This window comes from Hippoglossus hippoglossus, chromosome 4 (genome assembly GCF_009819705.1).
Source record: "Hippoglossus hippoglossus isolate fHipHip1 chromosome 4, fHipHip1.pri, whole genome shotgun sequence".
NCBI lineage: Eukaryota > Metazoa > Chordata > Actinopteri > Pleuronectiformes > Pleuronectidae > Hippoglossus > Hippoglossus hippoglossus.
The window spans coordinates 11446407-11460722 of NC_047154.1; the positions used below are offsets into that span (position 1 = coordinate 11446407).

Here is a 14316-nt window from a genome sequence, read left to right on the forward strand (position 1 = left end):
GGACTGTGGGTGACCAGGGTTGTACGCATACAGTAACTTTTAGTATTTGTATTTTACCAAAAAGTACACAAAAATTTGAGAAGTGAATCAGTGAAAACCAAGATACCCCCAGATTTAGCTCGCCACACGAGTGAACGAGGCCCAGTAACAACCTTGAGAGCTCAGAAAAAGCTTCAGGTTAGAAAAAAAGAAGAGAGGGTGAATGCAAATGAGCTGCTCATTATTTGTCTGTATTTTTCTTTCCTCTTATTGGTTAAAAGTCGGCGGTTTTCTTCCTGGTTTCTTCTGAGAAATGTCTCGTGTTTTGATGAACCAATCAGGATTTTACAACATTAGAATCAAACTGTCAAGAGGGTGTTTGCTAATGTTACTGTTACTCAAATATGATCAAACCACACCCTCAACTTTTTAAACTGATAAACTCAAATATGGTCATATATACAACTAATGTTTAAACAATATTGATATTGCCGAGCAAGGGGGTGTCCTGAGCAGAAAATGAAGTCATAGAGCTTCTCTGTTCTTTGTTTTGGTATCCGGTTTTTGTTTACTTTCACCCATTTTCCGCACTGCGACGTCTTTCAGAGCAAAGACAATGTTTTTCATTATGTCCTAAGATCCCATTTAAACATTCTTTGAGTAACGATCTGATCTTGTGTCAGACATATTAAAAAATGCATCATATATATTGACATTCTCACTGCACAAGTGCTGGAGGCCTCACATCGCACCTGTGTAAAATTAATCCAGGATCCCGAGTGACTTCCAAACGGGTTATGTCTCAAAAATCATCTCACATACGAGTGTTGAACTTATTTTTTAGGTGAGAAACTTTCCTCCGTCAGCAGGGGAATGTAAAAACCAGCAGCACACACTCTGCATCATTCTGCTCAGTATTGGTCAGAAATCCAAATCAACAAACAAGAAAGAAAAGGTCTACTTTTATATAAATGATTTGAAAACACAATCAGGTTTTATTATTCAATGTTAGTGCCAGAGGCCACAAGCTCGACAGTTTGGAACCACTCCACCCATCAGCTGTCACAAAGACCAATCACACGTTCAAAGGATTTCTGATGAACACCAAACTGTATGAAATTAACTCCAGTGCAATTGTTGAAATTAGAATACTGTAAGTTTTTGTCAAAGACTAACACTGAGTCAAAATCAGGTGACTACTGTTTCAGAATATTGTCACAGTTTATGTTTTTGTGATCAAGTGATCCAATGATATGACAAAACCCTGACAGGGCCTGCTTTGCATAATGAGTTCTGTTACTTTTGATGAACCTATTTTGTTGCTTTGTGTTTGTACTGACGCATGTTTTAAGTTAAGTTAAATTTAGAAAGATGGACTTGGATCAAAAACATGAGCGTTGGCAAGACGGTATCTTGTTTATGTGTCTGCTGTCTGTGTGTGATAGGATGAATGTGTTGGATTATGTGATCCAGATGCTAGCCTCAAACAGAAGGTGTGTGTTCCTGTACGTATGCTGTACCTTTGTGAGGACCATTTTAAGCATAGACCCTACAGAGTGGTGCCAATGAGTGGTGCAGGCATTACATGCATTACAAATGTTAGGGTGAAGACATCCTTTGAGTTTAGCTTAAGATTTAACTTAAGGCTTAGGTCTGGTTTAGGATAAAGTTAGGTTAAGGTTAAGGTTTAGGAGTAGGGTTGGGTTAAGGTTAGCTCTAAGTTAACTCGTAACTCTAACTCTCTTCGTGTGTGTGTGTGAGAGAGAGAGAGAGAGAGAGAGAGAGAGAGAGAGAGAGAGAGAGAGAGAGAGAGAGAGAGAGAGAGAGAGATGGATGGATCAGACTATTAAAGGAACCCAGGGTTACATCACATAAACTGAAGCCACCGGCCAGACACTGGCATTTAAGGAATTTCGCTGACCTTTCACAAACACACACACACACACACACACACACACACACACACACACACACACACACACACACACACACACACACCAACACACACACAGGCATGATGAAGAGTAAGGGCCTGCGGCGAGTGTGTGTCCAGTGCTGAATAATAGTAAACCAGTGAAATGCAGGCAGACGCTGTGTAATGACTCAACAGAGAGTCCTGCAGCATGACTTCCAGAGAACTGTAACTACCCTCCTCACGCACCACTGGGGCTTGTTTCTGTGTCCATCACCCAGGCAGAAATCGACCATGGTCAGTTCCCATAACTCCCTGCATCAAACAACACTTTTCCTCCTCTCCGCAACACATCAATAACACTACACCACTTTTTTCACATTCCCTCTCTCTTTCTTTTTTCACTCAATCACACTCTCTCTCCATCTCATTCTCTCTCACTTCATTTATTTGTCTCTTCCCTCTGACGCGTCCTCCCTGCTCTTTCTGTCATTGTCACTTCTCCCCTCAGCCACTTCCTATCTCTATCAAATCTTGAGTTTGTTGCCCGCGCCTCTGTATCGATCACCATAAACTCCCCCTCGGTTCAGGTCAGCCGACTGGTGCTGTGATTCTGAGCGATCGCTCTCGTTGCTCGGGATGTGTCCTGACGGCACGGTCCACCTGCGTGTCACAGCAGAGACATTTCATTACTCGCGGCCTGTAAATTAACCAAACAGGCGGGCGGCTGAGCGAATGGGGCGATGGCAAATTCAATCAGCCGCCAGATGGCGTGCAGCATGAGGCCTAATGGTTTAATCATTCTGTTAAACCTTTGGAAATTTGAGGCCAGCACTTCAGCGCTGGGGGTGTTAACATAAAAACAAATTGGCATGTGTTTTCAGCTGGTGGGTGTATTGTATAACACCGTACATGGTTCTGATGTGATGTATGGTTGTAGCATGTGAGAGAGATTAAGTTGAAATTGCCTGCTTCATGATTTGGGAATGAGAGACCTGAACCCTCTGGGCAGATCGTTAACGCTATGCGGACCCGTGCTCCAATTTATTGCCTGTGTCATGTTTGTGAATATTTATTATTGCTCCCCACGTTCTGCTTTTGCTTTGCACCTGAAATGAGAATATCAATTACCTAATGAAAACACCAGCCCACACTGCGTCCCCTCATAGAATATAGAGGAAAAGCATAAAAACTGCACCCTACTGAGAAAGCGTTTTTCTCCACACATGCACACAGCTCTCTCTGGAACACAATTTATTTCTTTGCAGTTTTCACCACCGCCCAGTTGCTTTGTTTTGACTGGACGCTGCTGGAACTGCAAACAGTCTCCCCCGCGATAAGCCGCCTTTTGCTGCAGATTGACCAGATCGGGAAAACAAGATGTCCTGATATAACTGAATCCACAGATTTAATGAGGAACATTCCTCACAGCAACACATGTGCAAAGGTTGTGAAGATAGAAAAAACATTTATGGGAAACAAAGGAGAAGAAAAAAAACATCCTGTAGCTTTTGATTACATGGCAACAGCAGGGAGTCAGGCCCCTCTGCTGATTTTAACACATAGCTCTCCCCCAAGCAACTCCAGCCTTACCTCATTTACCCCAAGCAGAGACGTTTCTGTGAGCACAAGATGGAAAGGAAGCCAAAATGAGGAAAGTGGACATGAGTTAAAGTCAAACTACACAGGGCAACTAGAGGGAGAGAGCGAGAGGTGGAGGAGAGGGATGTATATGCTGCATAAGAGTCGTGCAGGTATGTGATTATTCATCAATCATTACAAAACTTGACTGCAGCCAGCCGAAGGCCTGATCTGCCCTCACTAATAGACCTGCAGCCCGAGACCTGAATCTATTAACTGCAGGGTTTTTTGGAAGAGATTTTTATGGAATTTTAATTGCAAACACATGGCTGCTGCGCATGAATGTTTTAACATATTGATCATTCGGGTTGCAAGAGAGACATGTCTGACTGTCCCTCAGGAGCCAAGAAATAGGGGGAGTATTTTTCTGAAAATATATATTTATCTTTATTTTACTTTGGAGTCTTGCAAAGCTTTGCAGCAGCTTCCCTCAGCCATACTCTGGAAACGCTGTCAGGGAGGGACCGTAAACGCTTTTACAATCATCCCCAAAAGTAAACACGGTTTTACGAGCAGACTAGTTTCAGTCCAAGTATGGAGTTCTGCAGCATTTGTGCCTCTTTTTTTTTTTTTTTTTTACGCTTTAATTCATTCCCGGTGATCATGCTGGTGTGAGCTTCACAGTTCACTATGACGTTTGGTGTATACTGTGTGTGTGAAAGAAAGAGAGAGATGCAGTAGAAGAAAAAGTGGGTGAGATTCAGGCTATAGTGTATGTGTTGAAAGAAAAGTAATAGGAATGATAAAAAGAAAAAGTGAGTCAGACAGCAGGAAGGAGAAGGATATCTAAAAACAAGAAACAAAATACTGCCTGCAGTCTTTCAACAGAGGCAAAGGAGAAAAGGATAATGAGCAAAATCACTGAGCCATGGGTGCAGCAAGCGTGTGTAGCCTCCTATTAACACACTCACATTCATACGTCTATAAACACTCATTCACACCGCGGTGCACATGCTTCGCCACGTGCGTCCTTGCCATCACTGCTTGCATAAACACATTAACATGCAGGGAAATGGTGGATTTCGGAAGATGAAAGCCACTCAGATCAGTGGCGTTACGCTGACACAGTCGTAACCTATCAAGCTCAGAAGTGTGCACTCGTGGCATCGACAGGTCCGCCGGGATGATGTGAAGTCTCTTTGTTCTGTTTTGATGTGCCGTGTTTCTAATAATTCCAGCCCTTAAACTGCATAAAAGTTGCCCCGCCTGGCTTTTGATTAACGAACTTATCGAACTGTGGGCAGCCTCAAATAGCTCCCAAATTAATTCATTAACATCTAAAAATGTGAACACCTACAGACAGTAATTAAAGGAGGTGTAGGAGGCAAGCAGGTGAAACATGCTTCTTGAGGCCATTTGGATGGCCTGGTGATAGTTCTTTTTAATAACCAGAATGGCGCTCAGTGGAGCGTGTACCTCCGCCACGGTCGAACGATCCTCACTGTCTAGTTCTTATAAAAGTAATATATAAGAAAAAAATAAGTGGTCTGATTCGTCGGAAAGCGTAGTTGGTTGTTTTTTGCATAAATGGAGCGACACCTGCGAGCTAGTTCAGGCACCAATCATGTGACCTACACCACGTGACATACCTCACTTTCCACAATCCTCTATAATACACACCCATCTATCAGGTGGTCTATTTAAGCAGAGAAAATATTCCATCACTCCCTTTGCTTGCCACGCTGCTGCATCAGTATTGCTGCCGGTTGCTTCAGCCCCTCCAGCACCCCAGCATCCACCTGTAGGCTCCGACGGGGGGGTTACAAGTATTTCCTCATCACTCCCATCATATCTGTGTAATCATATCGGTGGGAGTGATTAAGTTGGAGCCTAGACGCCAAACACTAACATGTTCTACTGTTGCAATAAACGTTTGAACGTGAGTCGTCTGACTCACGTTTAAACGTTTAGATGAAATTATAACCTCCTTGGCGGAGGAACCTAGAAGTACTTTGCACATGCACACCCTAAAAAATATCTGTCCCCTAAATACCTCTGATATTTCATCATGACCCATAGATTATTCCCTGGGAAATGGTGAAAAAAATAATCACATTGTTAAAGAAAGTTGGGGAAAAAATCCGGAATGTGCCTTGTTGTCTTGACCCACTCCAAAGTTTAATGGAGCGACACTCTCAATCTTGTTCAGGCCGTGACCTCGAGCTGCATTGGTCCAATCATGCAACACTCTCAATGCCTCACTCTCCACAATCCTCTATCATACACACCCTCCAATGGAGGCGGAGTATTTAAGCTGCAAAGATTCTCATTTCCATGATCTTATTTACGTAGTTTTGTTCATCAAAAATATGTTGAATATGTTTTTTTCCTATTTCCTAACTTGTTCAAAATCCATTGACCCCTGAAATTTATCTCACAGCCACTTAATGGGTCCAGACCCCCCAGGTTGGGAGCCATTGGTCTAGATACTCAGATTTAACTTGTTCACTCGTGTGATGCTGGACTGTTCCCAGTTTTCAGCCGTGACTGTGAGGAGAACAGAAGTATCATGCGCCACAGAAACGATGGCTGAACCTTGGGAAATTAGACCCACCCTGTAATAAACAGTGATTATCTCTTGGATGCATGTGTCTAATCAAGATCATTATCACTGGTGGTGGGTTGAGAAATGATCTTCTCCCCCTTCATCTGACTGTCTCTTTATCTCACGCACACACACTTGTTCGCGGTGCTGTTGTCAAAAGTGCTGCCAAAGCGCGCGCATGGGCCGAGCAGATATACGCCGTCGCGTGCCAGCGTTCTGATCAAGGGAAATGTTTAACAACTGGCGTGGAGCTTGCAGGGCTTTTCATTAATTTCCCCCTACTCACCGGCAGAATGGAAGGAGGAAGGGGGGGGGGGGGGGGGTCAGAGATGAGGGTGGAAGACATGAGAGAAAACTTCGAGGCAGCCACGAAAAAATCCCTCCGATCAGTAATGACCACAGATGTAGCGTTGGCACAGTCACGGAAACATTCGCTTATAGCTTTATTATCACATTTGAATGTGCAAGAACTTGGGTTGATTCTAAAGTGTGTGACTAAAAAAAAAGTTTCTTCGCTTCGCTTATGAATTTTTAAGCTATTACTCCCATCATGCCGCCACCCCCGGTGATCAAAGAAGTGGTGGGTAAGAGAGGGAGAGATACGGGGAGAGGATTAACGGCTCACAGGAGGATTGGAGGGAGGGATGGAGTTAGAGGATGAGGAGCAGATGACTGTGGAAGAGAGACAAAGGAAATCAAAGAAAAATTGAAACGGTGCATGAGCTCCTTTGTGCTTTGAATTTGACAGTTGACTGGTGCAAACGTATATATACACAAATATCCTCTCACTGACACAGCCGTTCCATCGTGTGTGGTACAAACTAGGTCTCTGTTCCCCTTCATATCCTTTTGTCCCTCCTCTTCAGCGCTTTAATCCACCCTTTTCTACTCCTCATCTTCTCACCTCTGTTGGTTCAGCTCTCCTCTTGTTTCACATCATCCCTCCATTTCCTTTCTTTTCCTCAACATACATAAAATAATTTCGTCTCCTCTTCCTCTCCCTCCTCCTACTCCTTTCCTCTTCTCTTCCTCCTCTTCGTCGCCTTTACTCTTCATCTCCCTCTCCTCTCCTGTTTTCTTCTTTCTTCTCCTCTCCTCTTCTTCTCCTCCTCCTCCTGTCCTCTCCTCTTCCTCTTCATCTCTTCATCCTTTCCTCTCCTTCTCCTTTTCCTCTTCCTCTTTTCTCCTTCTCTCTTTCTTCCTCTTCCATACCTCACCCTCTTCCTCCTCCTCTCATTTCCTCTTACTCTTTTCTCTCCTCTTTCTTTCCTCTCCTCTTCAATTTATTTTCACTCTTCCTCCTATTTCGTCTCATCTTCCTCTTCTTCTCCTCCTCATTTCCTCTCTTCTTCCTCTCATTGTCCTTTCCTCTCTCCCTCTTCCTCTCCCTCTGCTCTTCTTCCTCTCCTTCTTCCTCCTCCTCTTCCTCTCATTGTACTTCCCCCTTTCCCTCTCCCTCTCCCTCTCCCTCTCCCTCTCCCTCTTCCTCTACTCTTCTTCCTCTCTCCTTCTCTCCTTCTTCCTCTCCCTCTCCTCTCATTGTTACGCTTTAATTGGAGCTGGAAGCCTCGAGACAAGCAGCTCAATGTGCGTCAGGCTGACAGGCAGAGCCGTTGGCTTCTATTAAGCTTTAATAAGTGAGCAGGATTGGAAGAGGGAGAGAAGGAGCTGAAGGGAGGAGAAAGTGTGCAAGCTACTGTCACCTCTCTGTGGGATGCAGAGGAGCCCGTCTGCTGTCACACAAACGCATAAACACACACACACACACACACTACCAAAATCATCCAGCATCTCATTTTCAGCTGCTTCTTCAGTTTATTGCCAGAGGCTGAAAAATTATTTTGTGAATCTAAAAAAGAGTTTTATGTGCGAGATAACAGAAACTGACAAAATAATTTCAATATCTGAGCGTCCATGTCAAAGAGAGAGAGCTGAGGAAGTGTGTTTTACAGAAATGCACACACAGCCGAACACTACTAACACACACACACACATGTCAATGCCTCTCCTCCGGCATGAAGATGACAGCAGTATTATTTCACCGTGCCGAATTTAATCTGAAGTGCCACACAGCGACCCTGGACCACAGCTGAGGTATAGATGTTGGAGGAATATCTACAACCTCTGCAGCTGGGTGCTGCGAGAACAATTCCATCTGTGATGTGTGTGAGAGAAAGTTGTGGTTTCCCCCCCCCCATCATGTTGCCTTCTTGTTATGAATTTTTATGCGGTTGCGGTTGCGGCGCTTCGTTTTTGTTTACAAAGTCATCAAGGCTGTGGTTTACTGAAAAAAAATAAACATCCAGCCATGAATCAATTCATTTCCTGACTCCTTCAGTGTGTGTGTGTGTGTGTGTGTAAACTACAAATGAACATGCTGGAAATGTAACCTCCAAATGCCTTTCTTTGCGTCGCAAATGCTGCCCCCCCCACCCCCACCCAAAAAATGCCCCTATTACCGACGAGAGGAGCAATAATGAAATTGAAGCTGGCAGTCGCTCCAAACTGAATATTGGCCTGAAACATGGAAATAAATACAGCAGGAGTGTTTAGGCAGCGGCATGTTTAGGCTGCTGCAACAAAGATGCCAACAATGTGTTCAAGGAGAAAAAGAACTTCCAGTGAGCGAGTGCCAAAGTCTATATAAACACAGAGGAACATGGCTGCTTACATTAATACACAAAGACTAAAAGGACGTCTGCGCTGGTTAGCGTGTGTGTAACCATAAGCTGGTTGTGCGACATTGGAGGAATGAAGTGAGGAGGATATATTACGTTGTGAGATCCAAATTATGAGCTGCCATCTGTGTGCCGAGCAAATTTTGAGATACCGAGCAATCAAGTTTTTACATCGTGTTGGGTGAAAACCAACCTCCTGAATAAATATTAATATTCTGTTAAATAAATACTTTGAAATGCAGAGCTAAAGCCTAATGCAAAGACCAACCTCAGGATTATTTTTAACGATAAATCATTCTGAACCATCCAATTTTAGCCCAAAATATTAGATGGAAATATATTATCCTAGGATTAATATTCATGAGAAGTAATACACTAATTGGAAGAAGAGCAAAGACAAATTTAAAAGGAAACCTATTTACATCAAACGAATGGGGAAAAAAACACATTTCAATTTAATATTATATCCGATCCTGTTGATAAAATGGGATCTCTGTTTATTCAGAGGGGTTTATCTGAGGATGAACTGAACTGAACTGTGCATGTCACATCATTAACAGTCTGTAACTAAGCCTGTGTCCACATGTATCATTGAGTGTATTGGATTGGTGAGAAAGGACTAATTAATGCTGAAAAGGACATTGATTGACCAACAAGCCCAGTTGATTAACGCCAGGTTTCAGTCAATGGAAACTGCAAACTGGCCGAGAGGGAGGACTTGCATCGATTGTGTCAAGGATCCATTTTTTTGAGTTATAAGAAGAAATTGTAAGTGGCAAAGGATTGATGAATAGTTTCACCTAATTTTGGTCATTTGCTTCCTGGACACTTTAGAGTGCAGTGACACTTCAAGGCCACAGCGCAGATTTCCTGGCTGTGAAGCAGCTGTTTGAATAAAGAAAAGACAATTTGTGAGGTTTTACCTGAGGCTGTGTTTTTCTATCGGTGATATTTGTAGCCATGCTAGCAACACGTCTTCAGTGATGGGGATGCTAGTCCACCACCAGCTGACTGACTTTGATGATCCCTGCCTTTCTTTTTAGTTGGACTGGCACTAAAAAGTAAATGGGTTGCCATAAAACTTTGTAAAGCAACATGACAGGTACCTGATGATTTTGTTCACTTGACGAATACCTTGACTTTTCATCCAGGGTTAGGGTTATAGCTTTCTATCCTGTCTATGTGTAAATGTGATTGACACAACGTGAGGTCATATTTATTTTTAAAAGTGGAACAGTTTTGGAAAATAAATAAAGACTTGGTGTGCAAAGTCCTTCAGGTTAGTCGGGAGGGTTAAACCTGCCATAAGGTCAACATTTGTCCAGTACTGTGATCCCCTTATCTTTTTCCTGCTCTTTTATATATATACATATATATATTATACAACTTAATGTGCTTTTTTATATTGATACACAATTTTTTTGTAAAGCACAGGTAACAGCTTCAACTGAAAGAAAATTACTTTTTCTTTAGTAGCTGTGTCATTGTACTTACTTCAAACCAGATTCAATGAATAGATTGGTCTGTGGTTAAGAGTTGTGAACTGCCCTTTTAATGTGCACGCGAGCACCTCCGGCTGAGCACTGCAGTTCAGCTCTCTCCCACAGGGTTTAAGCTGCCATTCCACAGCTTAATGTCAACGTGTAGACTGAACCATTATTATACAAAGCCACAGGCCACATTAATTAACCACCAGGCTGTCTAATACAAGAGCGCCCGCACCACAACCGACTCCATTTGTCCCCATTAAAAATGAATTTGTCAGACAATAAAGTATGTTTGTTTAAAAAAGTGTTCTCAGTACTTTAATGTTCCCTCTATTTCTTCTTCCTGCCTCTTTTTCTGCTCTGTGTGTAAATGACTGAGTGGGTCCCAATGTCTTTTAATGACCTCCATTCATTTTCTGCGAGAAAGGATTTATTTTGCTGTCCTTGTGGAGACAGTCCTCCCTCCCTTTCGCTATTGGTGTTGTAAGTTAACAGCCATTACTGTTTGTCTAAGGCCCCAAATGTTCGAATTTGCTTCAGGCAACTTCTTCTCTGTAAAACCTCGTTCTTTCATCTGCTTTTCTCCAATCTGCCTCCCCTGGCACATTTTCATTGTGTTGGTTGGTGTTGGTCCCAGGAGCTCACACAGCAAAGAACCACGTCTCTGCTGGCATTTTCCTAATTGATCCATGGCAGCTGTGGTTTGGTTGTGTTCATATCCTCAATAATTCATAAAACAGTTATCTCCAAGAGACTACATCACATGTTCTTAATGAAACACAGAAATTCACGGTCTTGTAAGGTGACTTATGTTCATCATTACGTTCATTTGTGGAGACTTCGGCATATAGATGCAACAAGGAAGAAATACTGGCATAGTTATCGGAGCAAAAAGCAGCACGTCTACCACATATTGATTGGAAGTATAATAGATTTTCATGGTTTGAAAACGTTTACGTTATTAGTCTGTGTTACTGCCAGACATGGAATCTAACCCTATAAAGCTAATGTTGTGAAACATGCTAAGGTTGAAAGCTATTCTCAATCAGGAAGACAGTTATTACAGAGATTAAAATCACCATCCACTTTATTTAATGAAGGCAATTAGGCCAAAGATACCTTGGCTGGAGAACACACAACCATTCCCACCCACAGAGTGGAGAGAGAAAATAGGCCACTCTTTCCATTTGTTAACCCACATGTTTAATACAGGAAATACTGACGCTGCCTCGATGTTTCCACCAGCTGACCAATAATGGGTTTTATTTGTGGTTTCTCTCTTTGCAGGGATGCTGCTCCAGGAGAGTTTCATCGAGGAGCCTGACGGCCTGGTGTCTGTGAACCTGCTGGTGGTGTCTGCAGTTTCAGCCTTTGCAACAGGAGCCGTCCTCTCTGGCCTCACCGTCTGCTGGATAATGAGTCATCGCCACCGCCACTCCCGCAGCTCTGGAGCTAACGGCGCCCGCCGCAAAAGTGACAAAGAGCAGAGCATGCTGGGACAGGGGCGCAGCGGCTCTGTAATGAGCGTAACGCGAACCAGCGGCGGAGAGAGGCGGCGGTCGCAGGCAGACAACCCCTTTGTCACGCCCAACGGCTGGCCTAAAGGAGAGATGGATCCGGGATTGTTGCCGACCCCGGAACAGACTCCACTGCAGCAGAAACGGGGCATGCATCTTCCGGACACTGACTGGGACCAGAGCCAGACCTTCCTTACCGCTGTGGGGACGCCCTGCCCCAATAACTCTGTCATCTACCTGAGCTCCAAGTACCTGCACGGAGGTGGAGGGGGTGGAGGGATGGTTCGGATAGAGGACACAGGGGAAGTTGTGCTGCCCCTGCACACAGAGCGCCAGCGCTACCTGATCTTAGCCACCCAGAGAGGGGAACACGGTGGCAGCCGTCCCAGTGGCACCCTGAGGAACTCAGCAGGGGAATATATCTACCCCGCCACGCCACAGGACTCCCCCGACAGACGGAGGGTGGTTTCCGCTCCCACGCCCCACATGGACTATGGGGAGCCCCGTTGGAGTCACGAGGTGCTCAACTACAACAGCAACAATGGGGCGCCCTATCACGCTCAGCGCCAGGGCCTCATCAGGCCAGACATGCATGGGCCTCGAGGGCTGGGGGAACTGGCTGACTTCAGCCATCTTCTAGTGAAGAACATGGGAGAGCGTGCCCCTAGTGGCCAGTGAGGTGAAGTGTCAGAGCCCTGACACCAAACTCTCTCTGAACGCTCATTCCCTCCAACAGTAAACTGGAAGAAGTCAACCCCTCAGACTCACTGTCCCAGGTCCAACCTTTCCCTGTCTGTCCTCTCTCACTGTCATTCAATGTTCAATGACGTCATTCAGCCGACTGAAGAGAGAGACGGAGAGAACAGAAACAGAGAGAGTTGAAAAGAGGAGAACGCTCTCCCTCACGTCTCCGTTCGTCTGCTCTTAATCTGAGGCGCACCCCTCTACTCTGTTTGTGGAATGGCCAAGAGAGTGTGACTTTGACACCACAGGACAAACAGTGCGGCACAGAGAGGGGTGTAAAAGGAAGGGGAATCTTCAAAAAAAGACTGTTTGGAGATTTAAATAAGAAGACAATTTCGCTTGTAGCGCCAAATGTGAAAGATCTCCCTCCACCATTTTGTTCACTGTTTTGACGCCATGGATCTTCTTTGGGTGTGAAATTTTTGTTTCTGCCTCTTTTTTTTTCTGTGCCAGTGGGCATCCAGCAGAAAACAATGTGCTTTACTCTGGATTTCAAATGAGACAGACACTGTTGTAGCCGTGCCAGAAGGCAGTGACTCTCAATGAATCCTGCAGTGTGTGCGTCTGTGTGTGAATCTGACTGTGTGAATGTGTGCGGTCACGACAACCCCAACCAGTGTCCTGTCCAAACTGTGAAGAATAACTATATATTGAAGTTTCTGTAAACAATCACAGAGAGATAAATGTATTTTATTATGTGTCTCTGGATGTGTTAACCAATCAGACGGGTGGGTTGCTGAAGGGTTGAGTAATTTTTTTGTGATTCCCAGTACCTCATGAGCAGCACTGGACAGAGCCATGATGAATTGAAAGAGAGCAATAATGAGCAAGAAACATATACGGATGAAGATAAAGCCAATTTAATTTGATATTTTTTTATGATACTAGTTTTCTCAGCAAAGCAAGCTAAAGCGTAGAGACGTCAGGAAGAGCAGGGCGCTGGGGAAAGGAACAATATCTCCGCTCCATTCTTCTCTCCCTCGCTCCCTCTCAGTATGCCTGGGTCTGTCTGACCTGACCTGAGGCCTCCCTGGGCTCTACAGCCCATTTGAAAAGGGGGGAATGTGAGCTGTGGCTGTCTGGCTGTCTGACTGAGGCTCTGAGGCTCGGCCGCTTGGGACCTACATTCAGCCTCTTCTGCCCGACACTGAGCCTCTTTGTGCCCCAGAAGCATGAGGAGACTGCGGCAACAAATAGCCGTTAAGAGTCAGAGACCTAGCCCAGAACCACAGCCTAGCAGAATATCAATGAAGAGGACAGCGGCTCCATCCGTCATGTGAGATGTACCGACCGGGCCCGGGCATCTCTTAATGCTTCACCCAGTTGCCAGGATAGGGAGGAGCTGAGGGCTGGAGCGGGGGCTGAGGCCAGGGTTGGGGCACTGCTAACGGTCACAATGGTCATCCCTTGTGGTTTTATCCTTTTCTGTCATTCAGTGTGTTTCCCAACAAAAGCGGGATAAAGAACACAGATGGGCATGGGTATACTTGGGTGTGGAGTTACTCTTTCTCTCCGTTGTCTTTTGATGTTTTCTGTTTTATGTCCGTTCTCATCCGTTCTTGATTCAGATGTAGATCCAGAGATAGTTTTAGTTCATCTGGGTCACAGTGGTTGTTTTGTGTGTCTGCGTGCGTGTGTGAGTCTCTTAGGGCTTGTATCCACGAATGTGTTGCTCATATTGAGTGTGAAAAAACCTGCTTTGATCAAATTTATTGTCATCCTCACCCTCCTTCTTTTCTCCGTTGAGTCACTTTTTTGTGTTGTGCAGCAGCTCTTTGCTTGACATTCACAAATCTGTGATAACAGTGTCACA

General features: G+C 44.5%; 1 protein-coding gene across 1 annotated transcript in view; it reads left to right on the forward strand.

Moving 5' to 3' along the window:
• The window catches only part of sema6bb (sema domain, transmembrane domain (TM), and cytoplasmic domain, (semaphorin) 6Bb), a 132725-nt gene extending 118763 nt beyond the window's left edge, over positions 1–13962 (forward strand). Inside the window, exon 17 of the mRNA XM_034582850.1 lies at positions 11530–13962. Within this exon, the coding sequence (XP_034438741.1) occupies positions 11530–12437 (908 nt within the window). The 3' untranslated portion in view covers positions 12438–13962. The remainder of the gene's footprint in view (positions 1–11529) is intronic.
• Positions 13963–14316: the final 354 nt, after the last annotated feature.